The sequence below is a fragment of the Grus americana genome, chromosome 3 (genome assembly GCF_028858705.1).
Source record: "Grus americana isolate bGruAme1 chromosome 3, bGruAme1.mat, whole genome shotgun sequence".
NCBI lineage: Eukaryota > Metazoa > Chordata > Aves > Gruiformes > Gruidae > Grus > Grus americana.
The window spans coordinates 103,185,913-103,210,283 of record NC_072854.1 but is presented as its reverse complement, the minus strand read 5'-3'; the positions used below and the strand labels follow the sequence as shown (position 1 = coordinate 103,210,283).

The 24,371-nt window shown below is 41.0% G+C and overlaps 1 protein-coding gene across 22 annotated transcripts in view; it reads left to right on the top strand.

Moving 5' to 3' along the window:
• The window catches only part of ESRRG (estrogen related receptor gamma), a 407,282-nt gene that overhangs the window by 154,794 nt on the left and 228,117 nt on the right, over window positions 1-24,371 (top strand). For 5 of the 22 annotated variants that reach the window (XM_054818985.1, XM_054818997.1, XM_054818986.1 and 2 more), the window contains one exon: window positions 16,762-16,820. The exons of the other annotated variants lie outside the window; for them this stretch is intronic. In XM_054818985.1, coding sequence (XP_054674960.1) covers window positions 16,762-16,820 — 59 coding nt within the window. The remainder of the gene's footprint in view (window positions 1-16,761; window positions 16,821-24,371) is intronic. 22 annotated transcript variants of the gene reach the window in all.

Below are 24,371 nucleotides of genomic sequence, written 5' to 3'. Positions count from 1 at the left end.
CTCTACTCATATTTTTTTGAACATCCTGATCCTGCCTGGAGATCCTGTGTGTGATGCAGTTCTCCCTCTGAAGGCTAAAAAGCAGGACTTGAGTGCTCTGTTTTCAGTACGTTCTTGTTGCTTTGGTTCCAGCCACTTACCAGAGGAAAAAGCCTTGTTGAAGCCATTTCGGAAATCTGTGTATAACCTATCATCAATTCATCCACAGACTGCCATATGTGAATAATACTTCCTTTAAGATTTCTTCTTCAGGTTTCAGATACCAGAAGTGTAGTAGCACAGCATGCGCACTTGTGAGATTTTTATTTTTCTTTTCCCTTCCGGCAGGCTTGCTATTAAATGAAATTGTCGTGTAGCTCTAAATATGAGTTTCAGCTTCTTTTTATGTTAGAAGTCTGAACTTTAACTTCTTTCTATGTGGGCTACCTTCTGCAGGAGCTGACGCAGCTGAGGGGTGATTTTTCTAGGAACTTTCTTTTTCTGTCACTTATATTTTATCCAATGACACTTCCTCCTCTAGTAGCTGTTAAGTAAAACCTTTCTTTCTCCTGTTCCCTGCCATCAGGTGAGAGGAACCTTGAATGCGTTGCGTTAATTGCGGCTCCTGCTCCTTCTTCGGCCCGTTGGCCACCGGGGCTTTCCAGTTCCAAGCAACGCTCTAGTGGCTCCGATATGCCGTTGAGGATAATATTTAAATATAGACATCTTAGATATTTACTCTTCTAGTTACACCGCTGCGGCAGATGCTGCAGTGGTCCAGCATAATATCTCTGCGATCTATGCAAAAAAAACATGCTGTCCCAATGGTTTCTTCATTTAGCCTAACTCACAGTTTACATAATAATTCACTTCAAGGTCTGATTCACCTCAAGTCATTTTCTCCTTCTCGTTCCCTTCTCTCCTTCATTTTTAGTCACGGGCTTTCTGAAATCTGTTCCTGAATCTACTCAAAGGTTGCAAGCATTTGAAAGCTAAGTGTGGATTCTGATCAAAATTTTACAAATGGTTTCCATTTTATTAAGGAGTCAGATTGAAGACCATTAATAAAATGGAAACTCTGCAGCTTAATCTAACCTTGATATATTTCCAGCCTAATGCATCTGCTTATAGCCCTGTCACCGCTGGATCTGAGCACCAAGAGCATTGTTGAATATATTTTCATACCTTTGCATTTTTTCCCCCCTTTCCCAAGTTAGGCCAATTCTCAACTGTTCCAGGCATCTTTTTCTCCCTGACTTTGGCTAGGATTAGAAGAGCCATGCCAGCCTTCATTTGATACCCTATTGTCTGCTAAATCTACAATTTGTTTAGTAGAAGAGGAGTGATGCAGAAAGGATGTTGACCTTGCGGGAGATTTTGGACGTAAATAAAACTGGGTGCTACAGAGCTTAGTGACCTGCAAGAAGAGTTACGCTGATGAGCAACCCCACAGCACAACTGTATCCAAATAGTAAGTAGTGATGGTGACCATGCAGAAGTCTGTAGGCCTGACTGAAGATTTCACTTTCACAGAATTCGTGTTACCCATCATGTTTGGTTCTGAAACTTCTGCTTTACTATGAACTTTACGTGGACCTTGTGTGCACCAGCGACTTTTCTTCCTCCCAGCCCAAAAATTCAGTTTCCCCAGTTGATGTATGGAGGCAACCTCACCTGCTTAGGTTGTAGGTATGTTGCAAACCTGACTGAATGGATTTATCACTGATTTTTGGATTATCCCTGAGTGTTAACTACAAGGCAACTATAAAATATTATTAATTAATGTAATTATTTTGTAGTTGTGATTAGAAAGTGAAGTTGCAGGTGTTTCTTTGGAAATTCAAAATATGCTTCTCCCAGATGAGTGAGACTGAACCTGACCCTCGCAAATGAATTAAAAAATTGACTTTGCAACATGGATCAAAAATTTGGGGATGATCATGAGTTTGCTTGCACTTGCAATTTTCCAAGCGCATGTTTGAGAAGTCCCAGTTCCCTCTTTTGTTGGAGTACCGTTGCAAAGTCCTTTTGGTGGCACTGAAGGAGGTCTCTTCTCTCTCACCACATCAGGGCATGAATCTCAGATTCCCTCTTCTGAAAGTGGCCTCTAGTTATTACATGAGTAAAAATACTTACGATCTCTGCCAGACATACACGGAGACTAGGTGTCTGTGCTGACACATCAATACAAAGAACTGTTATCACAGGAAAATTTCTCCTAGACCTGGGCTTAAACTAATACGAGCCGACGTATAAAGGCCCCGGTGGGTGACCTTTGCTCGCATGAGAATATGTCTGCTCAGGGATTTCTTAGTTCATGTTAATTGATTGCCTGATGGGATTGATTAACTAATTGATTTACTGTGGTTTGTGGTTTAACGCAAGGATTGGCATAGGGTATGCTTCAAAAGTTTTTGACATGGAAAAGAAATTTGGGAAAAGCCGATACTAGCAGTGATAGTCTTTTTGAGCACTACTCCAGTCTCTTATGCCTCATGAATCCCATCGCTGAGAGCATTAATACTTAGCATGAGTAATGCTTTATAGGCTGGGTTAGAGCAAAGTGAGCTGAGGAGTGAATTTACAGCGTCTTTGTTAACCCATAGTGATTTCGCGTAAGCCCGCTTCACGTGCATGTTAATAACGTCAGTGTGTGAGAGCGCCATCTTCTCTCTTGTCCTTTGGCACGCAAAGGGAGAGGAACCATTGACAGGGTCTGTGCTCAAAATCTTTGTTCCTTTCCTCTTTCTGTAGGAGTGGGCTCCTAATTATTATTCTCCATGTGCCTCTATTTCCCCCCTCACCATGGTGCGTATACACTCGAGCAGTTCTTGCCGTGGAGGTGCAGAGAAATACGTGAAAACCCTCACAGGAGACCAGCCTTGCAGCAAAGAGTACCCTCAATGCTGTGGTTCACACGCGTGTCTGCTTCCTGGCAAAAGATTCCATTAAGTCTGAGACACCAGAACCAAAATTCAGATCCATATGACGATTTTGAATGCATGGTCTAAGTGCCTGGTGGATGTAGTTTAAATGACTTTCCTGTTGCTAATATAAACTTTCTTTTCAAAGAAATCATGCCGTAGACCTACAGTGAGGGCGCAATAGACTTTCTGTTTACACTCGTGGGTATTGGTACTTAGGAGACTCAAAAAAATAAATATATATATTTCCTATTAACCTGTTTTGAAAATAGTCTTCCCATATCAAAGCATGTTTAAAAAGCAGATCGCGTTTGATAGCAGTAACTAAAATGCAGTAAGAAGCAGCCTTTTGATCTGTTGCAAATAAACTCTTTTGCAGATAAAAACGTTACAAGTGTATTTTTGTTCATTTGCTATCAAATTTAATAACAACCAGTGGAATTGAGTTCAACCAGAATGGTTTCATATCAGACTTTGAATACATACTTTTAAATATGAAAAGATAATGATTTGTATGGCATTGTTATATAATGCATTTCTTGTCTTCTCTTGTGTGCACGTGACGAATTCCAGTCGATAAGCCCGGGACTCTGGAGTCAGTTGTCTGGCTAGTTATTAAGATTAAGATAAGTACTGAGAAGGGAAAGATACAGCGCATTGTACTGCCCTGCTGGGACGGGGCCACCTCGGATTCCAAGTGTAAACAATGCATTAGTTCTCCCTGGCTTATTTCAAACCCGAGGTGTACACTGTAAATATTTGGGAAATATGATGGAAAGAGTGTGGAAAGACTTATTTTTTTTTTATCCATTAAATGTTACTACTAAAAAGTGAACCTTAGCGCACACCCCCCCCCCTCGGGTCCCAAATCATTACTCGTCTGTAAAAATCCAAGACCAATTTCTGTTAATTACTTATGAAAAATAACTTTTTTTTTTTCCTCCCAAGCTATAAAAAAAGCAGACAGACATTTGGACGGCATTATTGCTAGGCGCTTCGTGCTGAATGTGCCGCAACAATAACAACATAATTAACGCTCGCACAGCAAAGCTCAATTAGGGGTTGGGGGGGGGGCAGAGCGGGGGGAAAAGGACTGGAAGGCCTGAACTACAGAATACCAAAACTAATGCAAAGTCTCCTTATGACTTCGTCAAACTTTGGATCAGGTCCAAAATGAAAGTTAGTGAGGTCAGTGCTTTCCAAGCATGTCGGAGCTGTTATTGCCGAGGTCTCTGCGGTGCAGGCCTAAGGGCATTGCGCTGCCTTTGCCAAAGGGGAGAGGGAGAAAGTTTTCTGTCACTCCAAAATATTAGTGAGGTATTAAAAAAAAAAAAAAGGGCAAATATTTCCTGAAGTTTGGTTGTTGACTCTCACTAACTATAACAAATAGGAGCTTTGCTACAAATTGGTAGTCAATGCTTTCAAGACAGGAAAGTTTGACTTGTCTGTGGGATGACTGGAGGAGTGATAGAAAGCAGTAATTTAGAAAGTGTAATGGAGCTGCGTGCTGTGCAACGCAGACCACTGGGTAGCAATTAATTTTTGTTAATGAATTTAAAACTAGATGTATGGAAATGGTTATATAAAACTTATACACTGCTAAACAGCTAACTAGTCCTTGGGGTTTGCGTTTTCATTATCGGTATGTAAATCATTTCAGCGAGCATGATCTAATGAGTCAAAAACTGCTCTGAAATTTGAATTGAGATTTGCAAGGCACTCTTCGAAAATCCTTCTGCCTTGCTTTGTCGTATGGTCCTTACAATGAAGCTATGTCTATCCTCTGATTAATCACCTCTTACGTGGGGATAGTTTGTAGGTTTTATTGTGTTTCAGAAGGGTTATTTCTAAACTCTAGGAATATCCCGCACTAGTGGGGATGGGAAATTAAGGAACATTCAAAACCGTTCAAGAGAAACAAGGAGCACAGCTGAATGGTCCCCAGTGACCCCTCTTAAATCTGATATTTTTTATGTGGTAGGAAATAAATAAAAAAATAAAATAAAATAGTTAACTGTAAAAGACTATCTGACAAAACCATGCAAACTGCTTTTTCCCAAGCGTCGGAAAGTTCTATTACTGAATTAGAGGCTGTCTCTTTCCTTCATATGCCAGTTAAATCATTGTGCTTCCTTAGCTCCCCTAAGGTATATGCTACGATTTCCTCTTAACCAGCAATGAAGATAAATAGCTCCTATATCTTTGCTGTGTACGGTTATCTTAAGCAAAACCAAAATTAAAGCAAAACTGCGGCATCACAGTTTCTTACAGAATCCTGAATATAGGACAAAAAGTTGGAATACCTCAGAAAGGATATATTATATACAAAATATAAAACTTGTATGTGTATATACTTCCATGCATATTTATAACTTCAGTTACTAATAGACCTCGAAAACTGAGTAATTAAAATGATATCTAAGCTTGATGTGCTGTAACCAGATAAATGAAATTGTACGGAGTGGACTGGAATATTTGGAATACCACGCTCCGTTTCCCACCTCTTTCTTCACAGCATGAGCATTATATCATGGTTGTGTACATTCCAGTTAGCTGCAAGTGAGAAATCACTGCCGAGGTTGCTGAAATGTCAGTGCTGTGTACGCTGAGGACAAAAATGGATGGAATTCCCTGTTTTATAACTAATTATCAAAACTCATATGCTACAAGAGGAAAACGCGTGCGTCCTGTATGCTGGGTGCTGCAGTCTGAGACACTGGCTGGTTGAAAAGCCCTACAAACAAACCTATGCCATAACCTATTTCAGATTTTTAAACATGTCATATGCCGGGTGAGTAAGTTTAGTCTCTGGCACGTACGTACAGCTTGATGCTGTATATTCACTGAATGCTCTTGAAACCAGCTACATGTTTTTAAAGCTCTTTAGCTGAACCCTGTATGGTCTGGAATACCCAGGTAGTTAACATTCCTGCCAATTTGATATGATTGAGACCTTTACTTGAACTGACCTCAGAAGGAATAGAAGACTAATTGAGGCAGCCCTAGTTCTAGCTCTCTAGAGGTGTAAAACACTGCAAATGATATCTGGTGCATGCATAAAAAGGTTTACATAGTAGAAGAGGGATGTGGGAAGGAAAAGAAAGACTTTTCTTTTTCCATCTCTTAGCAGCCTTTTCCCCTCTCTTCCCAAAGCTTCAAGAAAAAATAATTTTATTCCTATCTTAATGTCATTGCATGGTAAAATAACAAGCAAAAAAAAAAAAAAAAAAAGAAAGAAAATGCACCCAAACAATGCAGAAGGTGAAATTAGGACAGTACTTGGGTGCCTCAGGGCTGTAATTAAAGCTATCTAGATAAAAAGAGATATTCTGCCTCAGATTTATGTTCTGAGGAGGAAAAAAAAAAAAGCTGAAAGTGAAACACAGCAAAAGAAATTCGTAATTCCAATGTATTCAACTCACCCATCAGAAGAAATGGCATTAATTCAGGTACCCAATTACTGTAATGTGGTTCAGAGCACCTCAATAGGTGTTTCAATCTCAAGCCAGGACTAACATTTGTAATCCTTTAAATGCACTTAAGAAATTGATGTTACAGCCCCACAATCTGTTAGGGGCCTTGCTTCCTGGCTGATTGCAAAGTATCCCACCATTAATTGGATCATCAGAATGTGATCCGCGTTCTGGTCCCCGGATTATGTAAGACTGACTTTGCTCTGACGCGCTGAACCAGAGGCTTCTTTTGCTGGATATTTTGACCCTTAATGTAGATAAGTGGTATTTTTCATCAATCTTAGCTTGCATTAAAAAAGGGAAATGTCAATTCAATGTGGGGCGTTTAACTTAATTCAACATCTTTTAATTTAATACCTTGGAAAAGTTAGTCCGTCTCCGACCTGCCGGAGACTTCTGCTGATGGAATGGTTTGCCGAGAGGGGCTGGAGGCACGTTGTTCCCACTCAATAACACGATCGGGTCCCAAAAGTCTCTTCATGCTCCGGCCCTGTATAAAAGGGAAAGATAGAAAAAAAAAAAAAAACCAAAACCAAACAAACAAAACAACAAATGGCCCCCTGACCATGCTTTGTGCCGTAGTGGTAATGAGTTTCCTCAGCTCCTTTGGACTGTTCCCTAATGACTGCTCCACGTGTCTGAGGGAAAAGAGACAGAAAAATTAATTCAGTGTTTACTGCCCTGTTTTCATCTCGGGCTTTGGGTTTTCTTGATTTTTTTTTTTTTTTTTTTTTTTTTGGTGAATCAGGGTGCTTTCATATATTTGCTCAGTATTCTTAATGTGTGTTGGTGCTACGGTAACAGCTGGTTTGGAAATCCTCTGCATGGACTAGACCTAAAATCCTATTGAAAATAGGGGACATTCTTTCTAAAAGAAGGAAGCTTTATCTCAAAAAAAATTATTACTAGAATATGTACAGGACATGTTGTAACACCCTTTTTCCCCCCCCCCCCCCCTTGTACTGTGTCATAAAAGCCCTCCTAGTGCTTCTCTTCCTGATACTGAATGTATTTGTCCTAATGGTGCAGACAGAAGTTCAGCAAAGAAATTTTTTTCGTTTTTTTTTAAATGAAAATAGTAAGCTTCTCCATTTTCTGGGCATTGCAGTGAGCATCAGGTTAATTTGAATTTTATCATGTCTTTGGGAAAACCATCATATGGTATGTTGTCTCTTGGCCCCATGGTCATTAGGAGTGAAGATGGTGAGGTGAAAAGAGTAACATCAGGTTTCATGACCAAGGCTTGATGTTTCTTCTGGAACTGACGGTTAATAATCCTGGGGTATGGTGATGATTTCAGTAAAGTTAGTACCTGCTACCTACATATACATCAAAAATCACTGGCAGAATCTGACTTTTCAGTGTTTCAGAGAAAGAGCAAGCTCTTTTCACATGTGTCACACAGAGGCAGAAGCTCATAGAAATCATTTTGCAGCTAAGGCTGGCTGACTTATGTCTCCTTTCCTTTGTTGTCTGCCAAGATCTAAGTCTTATTCTTCCAACTCTCCCCTCTCCCCCCTCTTTTGCAAGTCATTCAAAAATAGTGCTGCACTGTGGGCAGGAAAAACTGCCAAGGCACAGCAATGGTGAGGGGGTGGCTGGACTTCATGTTTCACTGCCGTCTTCAGGCTGCGGAGATGTTTTTCGAGAGGACTTTAGAACGTTATGGATTGAGGGGAAAACAAGATTTTGAGGGAGCATCTTAATGTTTCAGGAGAAACGTTCAATCCCAAGGAGAATCGAACTGAAGAGGGTGGTTCTTGCATTTCTCCTACCATCCTGCTGGCCAGGACCAACTCAGCTTGCCCTGTAGGGGGGAAAATGGTCAAAGCTTTGTGGCAGGGAATTTAAATACAAGGTTTGGGGCAGTCTTGTTAGACGTCTCATCCATATGGGTTTTGCAGTCTCTTAGAATGATATCCTGTGAGCTTTCTCAGTGTGTCAGAGAACATAGCTGTCCTTGTCTCTTTGGTCCACACTAATTAAGTTTTGTAGATTAGCAGAATACCTAGGTTAGCCTTCTTGTTGGATTTACAGAGACAATAAACACGGACCCACAAGAAGGCTTTTGGTGGGAGGTATTGTTGTGATCTTAAATGCAGATAGGAAGAGAACTGGCCAGGCGTTTGGACTGAGCTGACCGTTTATTAGCAATTAACAGTGCACAGATCAGGAGGAGGCAGAGTTTCTGTTGTTTGGTTGGGGGTTTGGCTCTGCGTGAGGTTGCTGTTACTCATACGAGGTATGTGGCTCATACATAAATGCCTGACCTTGTGCTTTTTTTTTCCCCTCTTTTTTTTTTTTTTTTTTTTTTTTTTTTGTTCTCCTTTCTTCCTGATACGAATTGAATAAGCAGGTAGATATATACAGTTCTGGTCAGCCTAATTGGCGCTAGAGGTGATATGGTGCTACGCTAGGACAGGATAACCTTTAGGTTTAGGCTCCTGGCTGGAGCAAGGAAACATGCATCCATTCCCTGCAGCGCGTGTTGGTCGTGGTGGTCTTCTCTCTTTGCGCTTGTACAGCTCCTGGTGCAGGAAGATCTCACCTGGAACAATAGATACCGCTGAACTGTAAATAAGAGCCCTGGCTAGAGATTCCTATAAGCAGGTGACCAGCTTGCAAAAATATAATACTTTTCTACCAAGTGTGTTTCACGTTACAGTATTTGAATCTCTGTTCTCCTTGAAACTGCCCCCACAGATGAAGAATGCGAGTTCGTGCTGTAATGTCACATACTCGCTATATGAACGTGCAAAGAGAAGTCCAAAGAGGTATGCTTATATATTATCCATGAGGGAATTACACCTACTTCAGCTTAAATATTTTAACAGGCAGTGTTGAAGGAAGCGTGTTTGGCCATGTTCTGACCTGGTATAAACAGAATCACTTTTCCTGAAGTGACTGAAGCTGTATCTACTTCGGCCAGACCTAGGTTTAGCTCGGAGACTTCCAGATAAGTACTAGTCTCACAACTCGGCTCATTCAACGCTGATACAAAGCTCTTTTATGAAAGGAGAAATATAAAGCAATATAGGTAAGCTTTTAATTATTTTGGCCACAGAACAAACATATTGTTTCTTCCTGCTTGGAAGGGCCTAACCTTCTGTAGGGAGAGTAGGATCGGTGATATCTCCGGTAGTGATAGCGTTCCTACAGCAACTGCGTTTTCCAGCAAGCTTTGTACTAGCATTAAGATGCTTCTGAGTTATTCCGCTGTATGGATGGGAAAGGAAACCTTTTGTAGCTTGTGGCTGTGCCTTCCCGGGCAATTGATTTTAAACGCAGACAGTGTATCTCGGGGTGTTTTGCTGTATGGAGTTGCATTGGAAGCGCGTCACTTCCAGTCTGTTTAATTGGAGTGTTGGGTGACGCTTCTCTGCTGCTTTATTCCTGGATAGAAAGCTGATCTACGTTTTAGCTTTAAGTACACTACAAGGTTGGAAAGTAAAGTTGAGTCTGCAGTGAAGCAGATATATTGGCTTCCCATATTTTGAAGACAAATGGAGTCTCATCCATCGCTGCTGTACCAGTATGCCGGTGCTGTTTCAGGCTGCTTTGGGTTAGGATTTGTTTGCCCTTCCTTCCTAATGGGGTCCCTTGGTGGAGAATGCCATCCAAGCGCAGGATGGATGAGATGCCCTAAGGACCTGTATCAGGCTTGCCTTTTAAGCAGTGCCTTGCTGAACTGTGAACTGGGCTTTTCTTGAAGTGCTGCGTGAGGATATGAATCCAACTTTGAGACAAAAAAAGGGAACAAACACCACATACAGCAGCATATGTCAGCCTGAAAGCACACAGTATTTGGTGGCAGCATTAATATGCATCTAAAATGATTTTCTTGTGGTGTCTTAAGTATTTCCCAGGGGATCCTGTCTTTGTTCTAACTCCCTGTGGAAGGGGCAGAGAAAAATGGCCGGTGCGTTTCCTTTGGCCACTGTCAGCGACAGGCCCGTCGCAGAATTAATTCTGTCCTCTCTAATGACCGTCAGTTACCTCATTGCCAGGGAGATGGCCCCCTCAGTCTGCGGGATCATAGCAACTAAGTTTCGTTAGGCAGGACAACACGCTCCTCTGCTCCAGGCTGCCTGCAGAGGCCGAAGTGGTTTTGCTCGCCCCTGCGGCCGAGCGGCACGGGTTTCTCCGTTCGGTACTGCTTGCCTGTCCCGGAGTTGGCTCTGTATCGATAGCTCGTGCGTCCACTGCTTGGCATGCTACTGGTTTTGGGTTTCCTCTGAAAAGTAAACCCTATGTTTTCTTCACGCTGAGGGGGGAAAAAAAGATTTGAAAGGAGTGGGCAGGATGAAACAAACCCACATGCCATTGTGATCGTAGCCTCACCTGGGCTGCCCGGTTCCCTGGGAAGATGTGTTTGCAAGACCAGGTGGATATGTAGAAATACTGAATGGTTTTTGTATTGGGGGCGCATACTTTTCAGGGTTGGACTCCTGCCTGAATTCATGAGTCCACCTTTCACACAGGCTCAACTGTACAGAATGCAAATACTTTTCAAGGCAACATTGATTAATTCAGCAAATTCAGACCATCCTACACAGTGGTGCAAAACCAACGCCCTGTTTCCGTTTCCCAAACTTGCACTGTGGACTTTACCTGGCAATTAGTTGGATGCTGTTGCTAAAAATGTAGGACAAAACAGTGTCCTATAAGGGAGCACTAATCGGCATTTTCTGGTATGTTGTGAGTGATAGCTCACACATACTAGGGTGCGAAGCTGAGCAAGTGTCTTTTAAATGGTTGATTTGGGTTTCAGTGTTGAGTCCAGCTGTTCCTTGGACCACTCTGTGCAGTACAGTAACTTAGAGTGTAATGGCCTCGTATGAGGGGGCAGATGTGAATCACAGGTGAACTGCTTCTGAATGATGTCAGGGGTGTGAGCACGCTCCCTGCCCTTGGCTTCCCCTTCCAGCCTCTTACTCTGCTATATGTGGTGTTTGTTGTTGTTCGTTTTTTCTTTCTTTCTTTCTTCCCACCATCTCTTTGCAACACAGGCAGGCATGTTCCAGTGTGACTCTGATGAACCTGCTATGTACTGGTTAATCTGGTTCTTGTATTTGATTTTAATGTCTTTTTTCACCTTGCCTGCCCTAAGAAACCCATGCCGCCTCAAGTAGCTTTGAATGTACCAGTAAGTGTATGTTATAGAGTGAGAAGTGAAATGGAGAACATGTCTTCACCCAAGACTTGGAAGTGGTAGGAAATGACGTCTTACACTTCTTTTGCTTTTTAGATCTTTAAGCCCTAAGCCACCCTAAATCTACTGTCCCTATAAAAAGCTGCATTTTAAAAGGCTTTAGGAGGCTTGCTGACCTTGCAACCTACTTTGTAAGGAGTCTGCACCCACAGCTATTAAACAAAATTAATTTCAGCACTTTTAAATTGTTAATCTTGCAAAAGACAACTTGCTTGCTCTCCAGTGATCCCACAGGTCATCATTCTGTGAGTTGCAAACCATCACCAGGGTTCATGGCTCTGAACATCATCAGTCTGATTGTGGTCTCCCAAATGCCTTGCAAAATTAATTCCTCTGCCCTCCACATTTCCTCCCCACAGCAGCTCTTTGAGATCTGGGCTCTTGGTGAGCTCTGTGTGCGTAGCAGCTATTCACCAGTAGGCACGCCACAGATTGTTCCCCTTTTAAGGTTACTCTATCCTAAATCAGTTCTTCCAATCCTCAACTCACAGTAATGAACCTGGGGCAACGGGACATGACTTCAGGTAGGAAATGACAGTTTTAGTCTTCGGAGTGTTAGGTTTTCTATTGAAACGGCGATGTCTCTTGTAAGTTAAGTTTCTCCATACCCATGGGGCAAGTTTTTTTTTTTTTTACCAGGTACTGATTTATTTTGTATCTTCTTAAGTGTATTTTCTTTGCCTGGCCATGAAACTTGGAAATGTTGCCTGTTTCTTCCAGGTAGCTATGTATGTGAATGCCCTGGGGGTGGGGAAGAAAGTGTGTGCTGTATCTGGTATTATCATGCCTGGTTGTCCCTGCTCCTTCCACCTCTTTTGTCTCTGCCACTCAAGCCAATTTCAGCCATCCGCCAACTCTCATTTGGGATAATAGCCTCTCTTTTTACTGTTGTCTTGTCATGTTTGATTCGGCAGCACAAGGGTTTTAAATTAGCCAAAACGTTTGCATGCTGGGCTTACTCCGCTGCCACTACCAGTTGTAGAGCCACTAAACCACTTGATGCTGAAATTGATGATTGCTCGGAAGGAATAAGAAATTGTTGGTGGCTACCGGGAAGATTCATTCACGCCGAGCCCCTTTTAAGAAACCTATGGGGGAGGGAGAGAGAGATTTCCTTCATTTTCCTGCTGCCTGGCTGGTGGTTGCATTGTGCTTGTGCCAGGTTCCTGCTGAGTGATTACAGCCTTGCTAGGCTGCGTAGTTCCTGTGATTTTGACATAAAAAGAGAAGAAGAAAAATACAGAGGGAAAGGAAAGGCGGGGGCGGGGGGATAAAGCTCCAAAGACTTGCAGTTCAATTCAGTAATGTGGAATTGTGATGTTTTAACTCACTGCCCACTTTTGGGTTTGTTTTGTTTTGTTTTGTTGTTGTTGTTTTAAAAAAATCTAATTTATTCCCCCTGGCTAGAAGTTTACTTGTTAGAAGTTTTACCCAGTAGAAGGCTCTCTGTATCAGCCTGCCAGAACTGGTGATGCTAAACCACAGCTGGGCTGTAACCAGTTTTTATTATTCTCTGGATTAAAAATGGCTCATCATTAATGGGATCTGGGAACACCAAGAAACTACAAAACTTCTAATAATACCCCCCCACCCCCCCCCCCAAAATGCCTTGTACTTGTTTATATTAGTGTTTAAAGATATGTAGGCCCAGAATTTGTAAGGGAAAAGAGGATGGCAGTGCTTGAGAAACTGTACAAAGAGAAAACAAATGAAGCCATAGAATTAAATGTGAATGACTAGGGTTGTACGAGGGATATATACCGAACTATATACAATCACGTATGCAAAGTAGCAGAGGCATCTTTTATTTCCATTGAGTGGATTTGGGTTTGGTTTTTTTTTTTTTTTGAAGAGAGCATGTTTTGGGGTTTTGGTTTGGGGTTTGTTTGTTTGTGTTGGGGTGTTTGGGTTTTTTTAGGTGGTGTGCTTGGGGGTTTTTGTTTTTTGTTTTTTTCAATATTCTAGCACTAGCTTCTGGGTTGCAGTGGTGATAAGTAGTCAAATGGTCAGAAAAAGCGAGACCCATGTGCAATGGGTCCAAAAGACAAAACACTATCTAACAGAAAATAGTAGCAACTGTGATTTAAAAACAAAACAATCAACCAAACAAACCCTTTATTAGTTATATATGCAAGTTCCCAGACAGTCAGAAGCATGGCTTCAGATATATGATTCATTATACAGTGTCACAAATAAGACCCTAAATATAACACATGTGGGAATACAATTGCATAGCATCCAAGCCAGGAAAGATAGATAGATTTTTCTCGTTTGATCTAATGCTGCTAACAGTATTATTAGTAATATTCTAGCACTTTTTTCCTGATTACTAAGCCACATGTTCTCTTGCATAAGATGCCCTTTTCTGCTAAAAAAAAAAAAAACCAAAAAAACAACTTGTAAATTTGAAGGTGTTGGCATCCAACTTTATTCCTCTCTTGTATGTAATAAATCGTGAAGAAATCATGTGAATGACTAAAGCTCTAAAAATACAAATCTAACTAAGAGGCCGAATCTCTGGGGCCCAGCAGTGGTGCGCTGTTGTGCAAGTCTAGCTCCAAGGGCTCACGTCTGTGCCAATTAACAGTAGATTGGAAAGCCAGGCGACCATGATGGGTTTAGTCCTGTTATCTGTCTCTAACTGCTGCGCTGTTCAGAATTGCTGATTTCTCTGCAAAATCATGACAGATGTATTACAAGAAAATGTATTGGTCGAGTAGGTAGTGAGAGAGTTAATGCAAGGGATAATAAGTAGCTGAGGCTCTGTCCTCTAGCAGACTTTGATGTGGTTTGATAATATATGGGATGGGTCAATCTGCCCTATTAGCAAATGTAGCCGGTTTTTGCTCTACATACAAACTAGAGATTTGATAAAGCACTAAATTAGTTTTCACAAGGTATTAGATGTTAGATACTTAATGGGATCATCATGCTTTTGCTACACTTGGTTAAGATGTGTTCTGTAACAGAAGCATGCGGCAGCATGACATTTCACCAGGAAAGGAAGCATGTCTTGTGACTGAATCACGAGTCTGGGAATTATAACGTCCAGGCATCGCTTGCCTTCCAAATTACCATCTGTCTGATTTACCAGAGAGGTTTCTTTTTTCACATCAGCAGAATGGGACAGTGTCCTTACCTTTTCTCTTTGCCTCCTTGTGAAGCTTGTAAAGTGGTTGTTGGTTGGTTTGGGGTTTTTTGTTTTTTTTTTTTTTAATCCTTGGATGCAAAGGGTAATCATATGCAAGTAATCACATTTCTGTGAAGCTTTGGTCACATGAGAGTAATACTGTCCCATGCAGTAGGTGCTGGGAAATTTCTAAACTTGACAGCAGAGAATTTACAGGTTCAAGGAAATTTAAATAAGAAACCTTAGTAGAGTGTGAAAGGAGAAGCTCAGGGTTTTGACCTAGTGCTCTGCGTTCGCTCTGCGTTCACTCTGTGCCAGTGTTCAACTAGTATTTAAAAGGTGAAGTAAAACCAATAGTTCAGTGAAGCTAGTAACGCTATTGTACAGCCAAAAACCCATTGGTAAGGTATGTCAGATGGGGACGACGTCCTTGCCTTCACACCTTTGCCCCATTCTTCCGGTGGGGATGGTGGGTGAAGGCGGCAACCTTCCCAGAGCAAGGAGGTCTCTGAAATGGGTCCTCGGTTTGAGGACTCCCCTTATCTGAGCTGGCGTTTGGTCTGCTGAAGCAGGCTGCCGCTTTGGTTAGCTGGTAACGCTTTTATAAGCTTGTTTATTCACTATCAAAGAAAGGGCTGTAAAATGACTTTAAGTTCTGTGGGTTTTGTCTTGTTAAATAAAAATCTAAAACTGCTGACAGTGGTGTAGGCCCACAGCTACCTTCAGAAAACTATGCTTTAAAACCCATTAAGCATTTTGTATTTATCCCATGAATCTAATTTTTTATAATGTTATTTTTCCCTGTGTTTAGAGGTATTATTCTTAATTACATTTGAAAAGCATGATTTTATTTTCTTTAACATCTTACTACTCGTGCAAGTAGCCAGTCCTGAATGACTGAGGCCAGGCTTTGCACTTCTCCTAGCGCTAGGGAGACATTCCTACCTTTTCGTGAAATGCAGTAAGAGTGTCATATATAAAATGATCCTGTTTGAAAGGATAGAAACCGCATCCCAATATAGATCACAGTGGAAAATGACTCAAAATTACATGACAGCTTCTCCCCCGTTTACCCCTCCCTCCTTCCCTTTCTCAGCCTGTTTCCCAGTTGGGCTGCGGTAAGAAATGCGTCGTGTATTGTGACATTTTAGTTTACTGTTACTAATAATCCCTTTGCCTCTTTCATTAGCATGTTATTTATAGGATCGCAAAAGGGCATTGGTACCGCTCAGCCTCTGAGGTGCTGCTGCTGGTGTCCCAAGAATTGAAACGTTTTAAAAAGCGCCGGGTCGCACCTTGGCCTTGGCCGCGGGCTCGCGTGCCTCCGGCAGAAGCCTGTGCAACGCCTTGGGCTGAAATCCTGCATTTTAAAACCCGCCGAGGCCGGCGTGGACTTTGGATGCTTGTATAAACAAGGCGACTTTGCCTCATAACTCCTCCTAAGCCCGCACCTGACGAGCCGCGCAGAGCTGGAGGGCTGCGTTTCCCCTAATAAATTCCTTTTTGTGAACCCACTTGTTAGTCAAGCGTTGTGCACACTAACTACAGCGAGGGCCCTGTGTCTTGGGCATAAATTACTCTCGCGTGGCACTGTCTCCGAGCAGCCCCCCAGTTATGGATTACTTTGTTCTCGACTTGACAGGAACATAATTAGAACTGTTGATGAAATCTACCAAATTGTTCCTCCGTGGCCTCAATGGTCAGGAAATTTGGCTGAGTCGTATTTGTCACCGACGTAAAGGCTCTAAACACTTCATATTAACTACGTTATTAATGTGCCCTCTAATCTGTCCGTGAATTGGTAACACTTGGAGTGAGCTTGTGCTCTAATAGCACCTTGTGATGAATACATGGTAATGCTGTTAAAAACTTTCTGGAGGGTGGGGGAAAAAATCCCACCTTAATAAAAAGTGAGCATTTCTAGGTTGTTTGGGGTGGGTGTTTTTTTCCTCTGTATGTGCATTTTTATGTTATACAGTTTTGTTTTGTTTAATTGGAGATTCGTTTAGGCTTTACATTGACAGACCGTTTTCTGTTCTATAGGATTTGCTGACATTTGGGCTGTTTCATTGCCAGAGGAGGCTTTGTGTGTCCCAAAGGAAGTGAGTGATCTGGCCATAACAAATCCTGCCAAAATATTTTAACACCGTTACGATTTTCTAATGCAATGCGTAGTGAATGTGACTAGAAAAGGATGGTGAGTCCACGAAGGGGGTTCGCTCCCTCTCCTCTGCGATTTGTCTGGTGGAACGAGCACGCAGGAGCTGCCGGGGGTGGTGGGAGACCGCAGCCCGCAGTGGGGGGGGTTGGTTTGTCTCCTGAAGCGTATCGCTTCAGGCACAGCAATGGCTCACGCTTCATCTTTAAGCCAACCTTTCAAATTTGGGTCCTGCTCTTGAACTTCCCAAGAGGCCAGGGTGACCAGAGACAGCATTTGAGTTGTGTTAAGTAAATGCATTTTGGCTGCTGTAAATGTTCAGTAAGTTAAAACAAGGAAATGCGTGTTAGACGCTTATAGATGAGAGAGAGATTAGTGGCTGAAGGTCTGAGAAGTTGACAGGCTGCTGTCTTGGGTAAACCAAACTCTTACCTTCAAAACAAAGGGTGGTCTCCTACTTCAGCATGGTTTTGAAGAACACTAAGGTGGCTCTTCACTATATAAGCAAGTGTTAGAACACAAAAATAAGAGTTTTCACATGTAGTGTTCAGGGGATGAAGACAATTCTGACAACCTAATGTTTAGCATAGAGCTGGAAGCATGGGAAAACAATAATTTAGATCCCTGAGTTATTCTCTAGAGCAGCAAGTAAATTAGCTGCTGTTTTTCTAATACCTTGGTGATTTGCTTATATTAAATTTAACACCACCCACTTGCCCCCGCCCCCCAAAAAAACCCCAAACCATGGCTAAAGTTAGTATTTAGTAAACGATTTAAAACCGAAACCCAGCAAGCAGTTCAAAATGTGCTGACTGTGGAATATCAGCTATCATCTCTTGTGCCCAACATACGCCATGTTGGATTACTCTGGCAATTAGCTTTTGTACCAGAGTAAACTCGTGTTTGTTTGGTCATTTTACATTCACATACTTAAAAATAAACCAAGTAGCTGACCATCTGTACCAGCAGGTTTTGCTGAAGGGAGTCAAACTAATGAGAAGCAGAAAAATGGAGCACAACCGCAGTTTTGGAAGTTGCTCCTCATGAGCAGGTCCTTCTACTGAACGGTCCCAAGTTTCTGACTGGGTTGAACTATTTGCCCTTGACCTGTGTAGTCAGGTGCTCAGGTGGCCATAAAAGTCAGTCAGGTCTTTCACTGTTGATGATGTTTTCCACTTGGATGTTTCTGTATTTGTTTGTCTTTGAATAGCGAACAGAATTGCAAGTTCTCGTGCTCATCTCCTAAACCCTTGTTCAGTTTTTGCTGGGCTGACTCAAACTGCCTCTTCCCTGTGGCCCCTGCATGTGTTGTTTCCCGGGTTCCGGGGCAATGATGCCGTTACCAACATGGGGGGGAAGTGTGAACCTGGGAATTAGGACTTACTTTGAGACTTCTTTTTTATAATCTTAATATTCATAAATGAAATGGGAATCTAACTCTGCACCTTTCTCATGCAAATCAATCTATTTCTAGTAATGAGAAATTTAAGTTTGGTTTTTTGTTTTTTGTTTTTTTTTTAATATGTAGTTGCCACCTCTGGAAATCAGGATCAGAATTCAGGATGCTCAAATTAGGTGTTAGTGCATACAGATACTCTGTTGATGACTCTATTATTAGAATAAAGTAGACAAGTACTTTCCCTAGATCTGTATCTTTTCACTGCTGTTCTCTGTTGTTCTTCTCTCAGTTCATCTTGTCTAAATTTTTCTTCCATTCTTTAATTTCACCCTTTTAACTCATTTTGACCAAAGCCATGGGATCTTGAAGGGCTTTCTAAATAATTAGATCTTGTTACTTATTTGCAGTGTGTTCAAAACTGAATTACATTTTCTTTTGTCATAGTCTTGTTCATAGTCTTATCACAGTTCTAAAATGGGATATTATTTGGGACACTCTTACCCAAAAACATGCTTTATGCTGTCCTGGCTGTATTTCATCTGTCTTTCTAATATGCATTCGCTACTAAAAAAATTCTTTAAATGAGTAAGTATTGCATTATCCTTGAATGCTACTAGTTTTCTGGTTTTGGGTTGGTTTTGTTTTGTTTGGTGTTTGTTTTGTTCTGTTGGTTTGTTGGGTTTTTGTTTTTGGTTTTTTTTTTTTTTTTTTCCAGTGGGAATGCCATAATATGTCTTGTACATCCAAATATAACTTGTTTCATTCAGTAGACCAAAATGCATCAGGAGCAGAGCACCCCAACAACTAAGCTTAATCCTAATTTCACTTTTTGTTTAAGAGTAGGAAGCAAGAAATACTTATGTAGAAACCAAGGCACTTACTCAAGTGGGAGGTGGGGAATGGGGTTTTAATATCAGAATTGGGTCCTGGAATATTAATTTGATAAAACTGTATGATCTTACAGTGTCAGCTGTGGAGAGCATATGCTAGCAGACACTCATGTTTGAAATCAGGATTCGTAGTTAATCATTATAAGAAACAGCCTTATCACTTCATAAACTCTAGGAAAGACTGTTTTCTTTTCCAAACTTTTAAATTACTCAGCCGTTTTATACATTAAAACCCAATTATAACTTGCAGGGTTTTTAAAAGAATTTTCAAAGCTATTTCCTTTAGGAACTTTCCCTAGACTGATGTGTTAGCACTGAGTAGTTCATGTTCTTAACTGCATCTCTTGTGCGTGTTTGGTTTTGGTTTTTTTCCCCCTAACAAAATAGGATTGGTAGAATGCTCGTTACCAGACTAGCCAGTACAAATGCCAAACAGCCAGTACCACCAGCTTCACACACGTGTGCACGTAACTGTGCAAGTGCTCACACGTACACAGGCAGACCACCCCTGACACGTGCTTGTATGCGACGTATGGACCGTTCTGTAAACTCTTTCAGGATGTGCGACGTGTCCCCTAATACTAGTGAAATGAAATCCCAATGTGGCTAATGAGCTCCAAAATAAAGCTTAAAAATACTTTACTATCTTAGAGAAGGGAAATAACGACCAGATTAAAGTAAAGGTTTATTCTATCCCCTCTCTTCTGCCACGTTACACAGACTGCATGCAAACCACGTTTGGACAGAAATAAAAATCAAAATGCGCTGCAGGATTTTAGGGAATTGAGTTGTACCTGCTACTGAATGGAAGAGCTTGCTTTAAGCACCACCTTTTTGGTGGTTCTCAGGACCAGCTTAATACTTGAGCTGACCTGGCATATGTAGGTGGCATTCTCCTGAAAATGGCCTTTCTTCAAACAGCATAAGTCTGTACTGTTTCTCAGAGCGTAGCTACTATGGTACAGCAAACTTGATTCGACAGAGTCCAGCTATGAAGTTGTGTGTTACCTGACCCATATGAAATCATGACGTCTCAAAAAAAATATACTGTCCAAAGCTACAGAATAATCTTTCAGATTATTCGTTTGGATGCTGACATCTCAGCAGAAAGGTATACATGGATCAGATCGCACCAATCTAGGTCAGGAAATGACCGATGTAATTGTACATAATGCAGTAGCTGGAGGATATTTGAAGACCTAAAAGATGCACGTGACTCTAGTGCCTTTACAAAACTACTTACCAAAAGCATCCTTTTACTGAGCATAGCAAGCTATTCCCACAGCGTTACTCACCTGTTGGGAATTAATAGGATAGTGTTTGGTAAATGTAATATTCCCAAATCAAGGCTTAGCTACCTGTGAATAGCAAGGAGTGGAAAAGGAGGTTTATAAGATAGAAAAACCCTGCTTTAACGGCCAGATAAGAGAGAGAATAAGATTTCAAAATCGGAAACAGCTTTCTAAAGACTAGTGTGGGCCCAGGGTCCCCATGCAGGAAAAAATAAAGCCACTTGCTTTAACAAAAAGAAATAAAAGGGGGATAGGCAGCTGCTCACCCCTCTCACTCTTAATCTTACAACAGAGCTGAAGTTGAGATAAGAGCCTGGTGCTTCTCTTCGTGAAGAGACTGTATGAGTGAAAGTTCACAAAGATACTAGGATTTACTAAGTAAAGTCATACTTGTCAATAGCTTCTCTTGCTAGATATTTAAAGTTCAAGTGCTTGTTTGCTTTAGTTAAGTGCTCTGAAGTGCTCTAAAAAGCATTGGCCCACTTATATAAACAAATAGAGAAACTCACTGATAGTCTTCCCAGTCAGAGTGTGTTACCCAATATTTGGATATCCTTCCTTGGGTCTGAAAAAGATTTGCACTAGCAACTTCTCATACATGTGAGTCTTTGCAAATGGAGTATTATATTATTTGATCATAGACATTGCCTATGTTGAAACGCAGTTTCTGTTGCACACAACCGTGAGGAAATAGAGGGGAGTCAGTAGCTCAGAAACTAACTTATCCAGAAATTGTGTGACTCGAGAGGAAGAATAAGGTGGAAACCTGATATTCTTTTGGAATATTTGCAGTAGAGGATTAACACTTACACCTCTCCTATATTTTTCTTTCTCCTGCTCAGCTATGCTAACTCAGGAATCTCTCTTTTAGTGCTGAGAGTTAGGCAACCAAACTTAAACACGTTCTCAAACCATGGGAAAATCCCTGTTCGCACACGTGTGACTGCTCACAGAAGGAAAGGAAGCTCCCAACGCTAATTGGTAGTGAAAGTGAAGATTGGGATGGTGTTTACGTGCTTCCCCACAGCGTTCCCTACCAGCATTGTAGTGTTTCCCTACTAGTTGTCCTCGTGGTAACAGCTCTACCGTCACAACATAGAAGTCTGTATTGAAAGTTATCCTCTTTCATATGTATCAAGAAATAAGCATGATTTGGAGGAATCATCGCACGTACCTTATCCAGTAAAGTCAAGGCAGTTAACTCCAGAAGAAAAAAGTAAACTAAATACCATCAGCAAAATACCCCCCAAAATGCAACATAATGTGAGCAATAGGGATGTAGCTGGCTGCTATCTTAAAACTAAAATGGCAACCTTCATTTAAAAAAAGCCCGTAAAATTTGTCCTAATAATTTTGATCTGCATGCGTTTTCTTTTTACCTACCTCATGTACTGTCTGTGAGATTCAGGGGGTGTCATAAGCAGGTGGATTTAGAGCTGTTGCTAATTTAAACTGCATTTAATAAAACACAAGTTTGAGATCTTACAAATCAGTGAATGTGGCATAGTTTGAAGATTGCTTTTGTCAAGTTTGATTAGCTCAGAGAAACCTTTTCTAAATATTGATTGTGAGATTAATCAGGCAATGTAAGACCTTGACTTACTCCTCATCACGGGAAAACAACGTAATGTATTATCTCATTTGATGACCAGGAAAATGTAACTTCTGAGGATTTAGAATTTGTGTTTTTAATATTGGACCCAAGGAAAAACTTTCAGACAGTTTTTTTTCTTTTTTTTTTTAAACTGACTTGTAATCTTCCATATTATGCTTCACTTTCTATAACGTGTTCCCATATTACACACTGATAGTACTGACATTACATTGAAGGATGTTCTCGTTATTGACTCCATTCTCAATTAATTATAAGTTTGTCATGTTTTAATGAGTAGGATTAAACTTTCATATTCCAAATATGTATCTCACGTTGCTCGCTTTTAAACTTTCTAAAGAAGGTGGCTGAAGCGTTTCTCCAAATGAGTATGAGGAAACAAAGTATTTCTTTCGTACATTCAAAAGCGTTCACCATATTTACAAACACTGGTAAAAAAGCATTAGTAGCTCTCTGCTTTGGAACAAAGTTTTGAAATTTGGGCCAAAGCTCTCCTTTTCTAGCCTTCTGTATCACAAGGAGTTGTTGTCTTCACTAAAATAAAGACTCATACAGGCATGCGTAATGTCCTGTAAAATACAGGATAGCAGAAGGAAGAGTAGCACTAATGTATTTCAGGCATACCCTAATTTTCACTGGGTGCTCTTTATTCCTCTTTAATAAATCTCTGCTTCCTTCTATAGCCTTTTTTTTTAATCTCCCCCCCCAAATGAAATGGTACTTTGTATTTTTACTTAATTACCCTGTCATTTAAAACTGCGGCATGTTTGCAGCAAAGCTGCTGCCACCTGTGCCTTTCAGATTCAGATTTGGTCCAATGCAGCTCTGCAGGGCATCTGTCAGGCTTTCTCTCCAAACTTCAGTGTGCGTTAATAGACACTGCTTCTTCATCATATTTGCTAGCAGAAGTTTGATGTTCGTTTGTCTTTTATTTCCTTCTACAATTTAACACCTTTCTCACTAGTACAGATCAAATCCTTTCTAAGAATGCTTATTCTTTTGCTTACGGGCCTGCAAAATATACAAACTGGATGGATGTATTCTAGCCCTGTTGTTGCTGGACTGTTCTTGCTGATTTCAGTATGGTTATGACTTTTTTTCCCCCAAACTATCAATAATAATTAGATACCTGTAAGCAATAAGCACCAATAAATTTGGACTCTGTGTCAGTAGATGCGCATCATAATGTGAGCAGGTACTGGTGTCACAGCTGCATAAATCACAGCAGGTTCTTACCAAAGAAAAGCAGGTTGCTTACCAAAAAGAAAATCTGTCATGAAATGTGTTTTACATTGCTTGTTTAGTCTGTATTGAATTAAAACAGTAACCTTGCAACTTGAATAGCAAGGTCAACTGATGTCACAGTGTGGCTGATAACACATGAGTGTGATTTGAAAGGGGTTGGACCAGCACGTCCCTCGCCAGGTAGAGCCCCAAAGTTCTGCTGAATGTTCGGCGGCAATCTGCATCCCGGGCTATTGCTCGTGGGACCTGTTGCTACAAAGAGCATGTAGCTATGTTCTGATATTCGGGTTTCGACAGGATGTGGCTGCTCTTTCTCACTTACCAGATGGCTTTCCAGGTACCATCACCTGTCCTAGCGCTCCTTCACCTCACTAACAGAGTTGTGACGAGACCTGTCATGATGGTTGTGAAAGCTGCTTCTGCATGTGGTCATTGTAATTATCACACGTAGGCACCTTTATTTAGCAAGTCCACATGTATATTACTGTTGCAAATGTCTTATGTTTTGGGTATGTTCATTTTATATCTTCATTTTATATCACCCGTCTGTGGTGTTGATATTCTGCAGCCTGATCAGAGAGTTGAACCTGTGCGAAACCCGCTTGATCTCAAGATCTTATGCCTGTATGAGAGGGTATGAATTTCTTCATACTCCTCTTTGGAGGAACACCTATAACTCAGTTGTGGCTTTGCACTACTTGAAAGTAATTCCGTAATCTCGTGCATGGCAATGGGAGTTTTATACTACACCTCCCCATCACCTAGTCTCATGAATGTTTTCTACATGTATCGTTGTTATCATCAGCATCTGTCTTTTGAGTGGTGATTGATTTGTCTCTAGGTCTCTGTCCCTTTATACAATACTAGATCTAAAATTTCATCTGTCTAGAGAGAAAGGCATGAGCTCAAAGATTTAATACTAGTTTCAAAATTTTATTGCCAGTAACTAAACGTGAAATCGCTTTAAATTAACCAGTAATTATTTAGAATTAAGTAGGAAAGTTTTTAAAAAAAAAAAAAAATCCCTTTCCCAGGCAAACTGGACCCTATTCTTCCA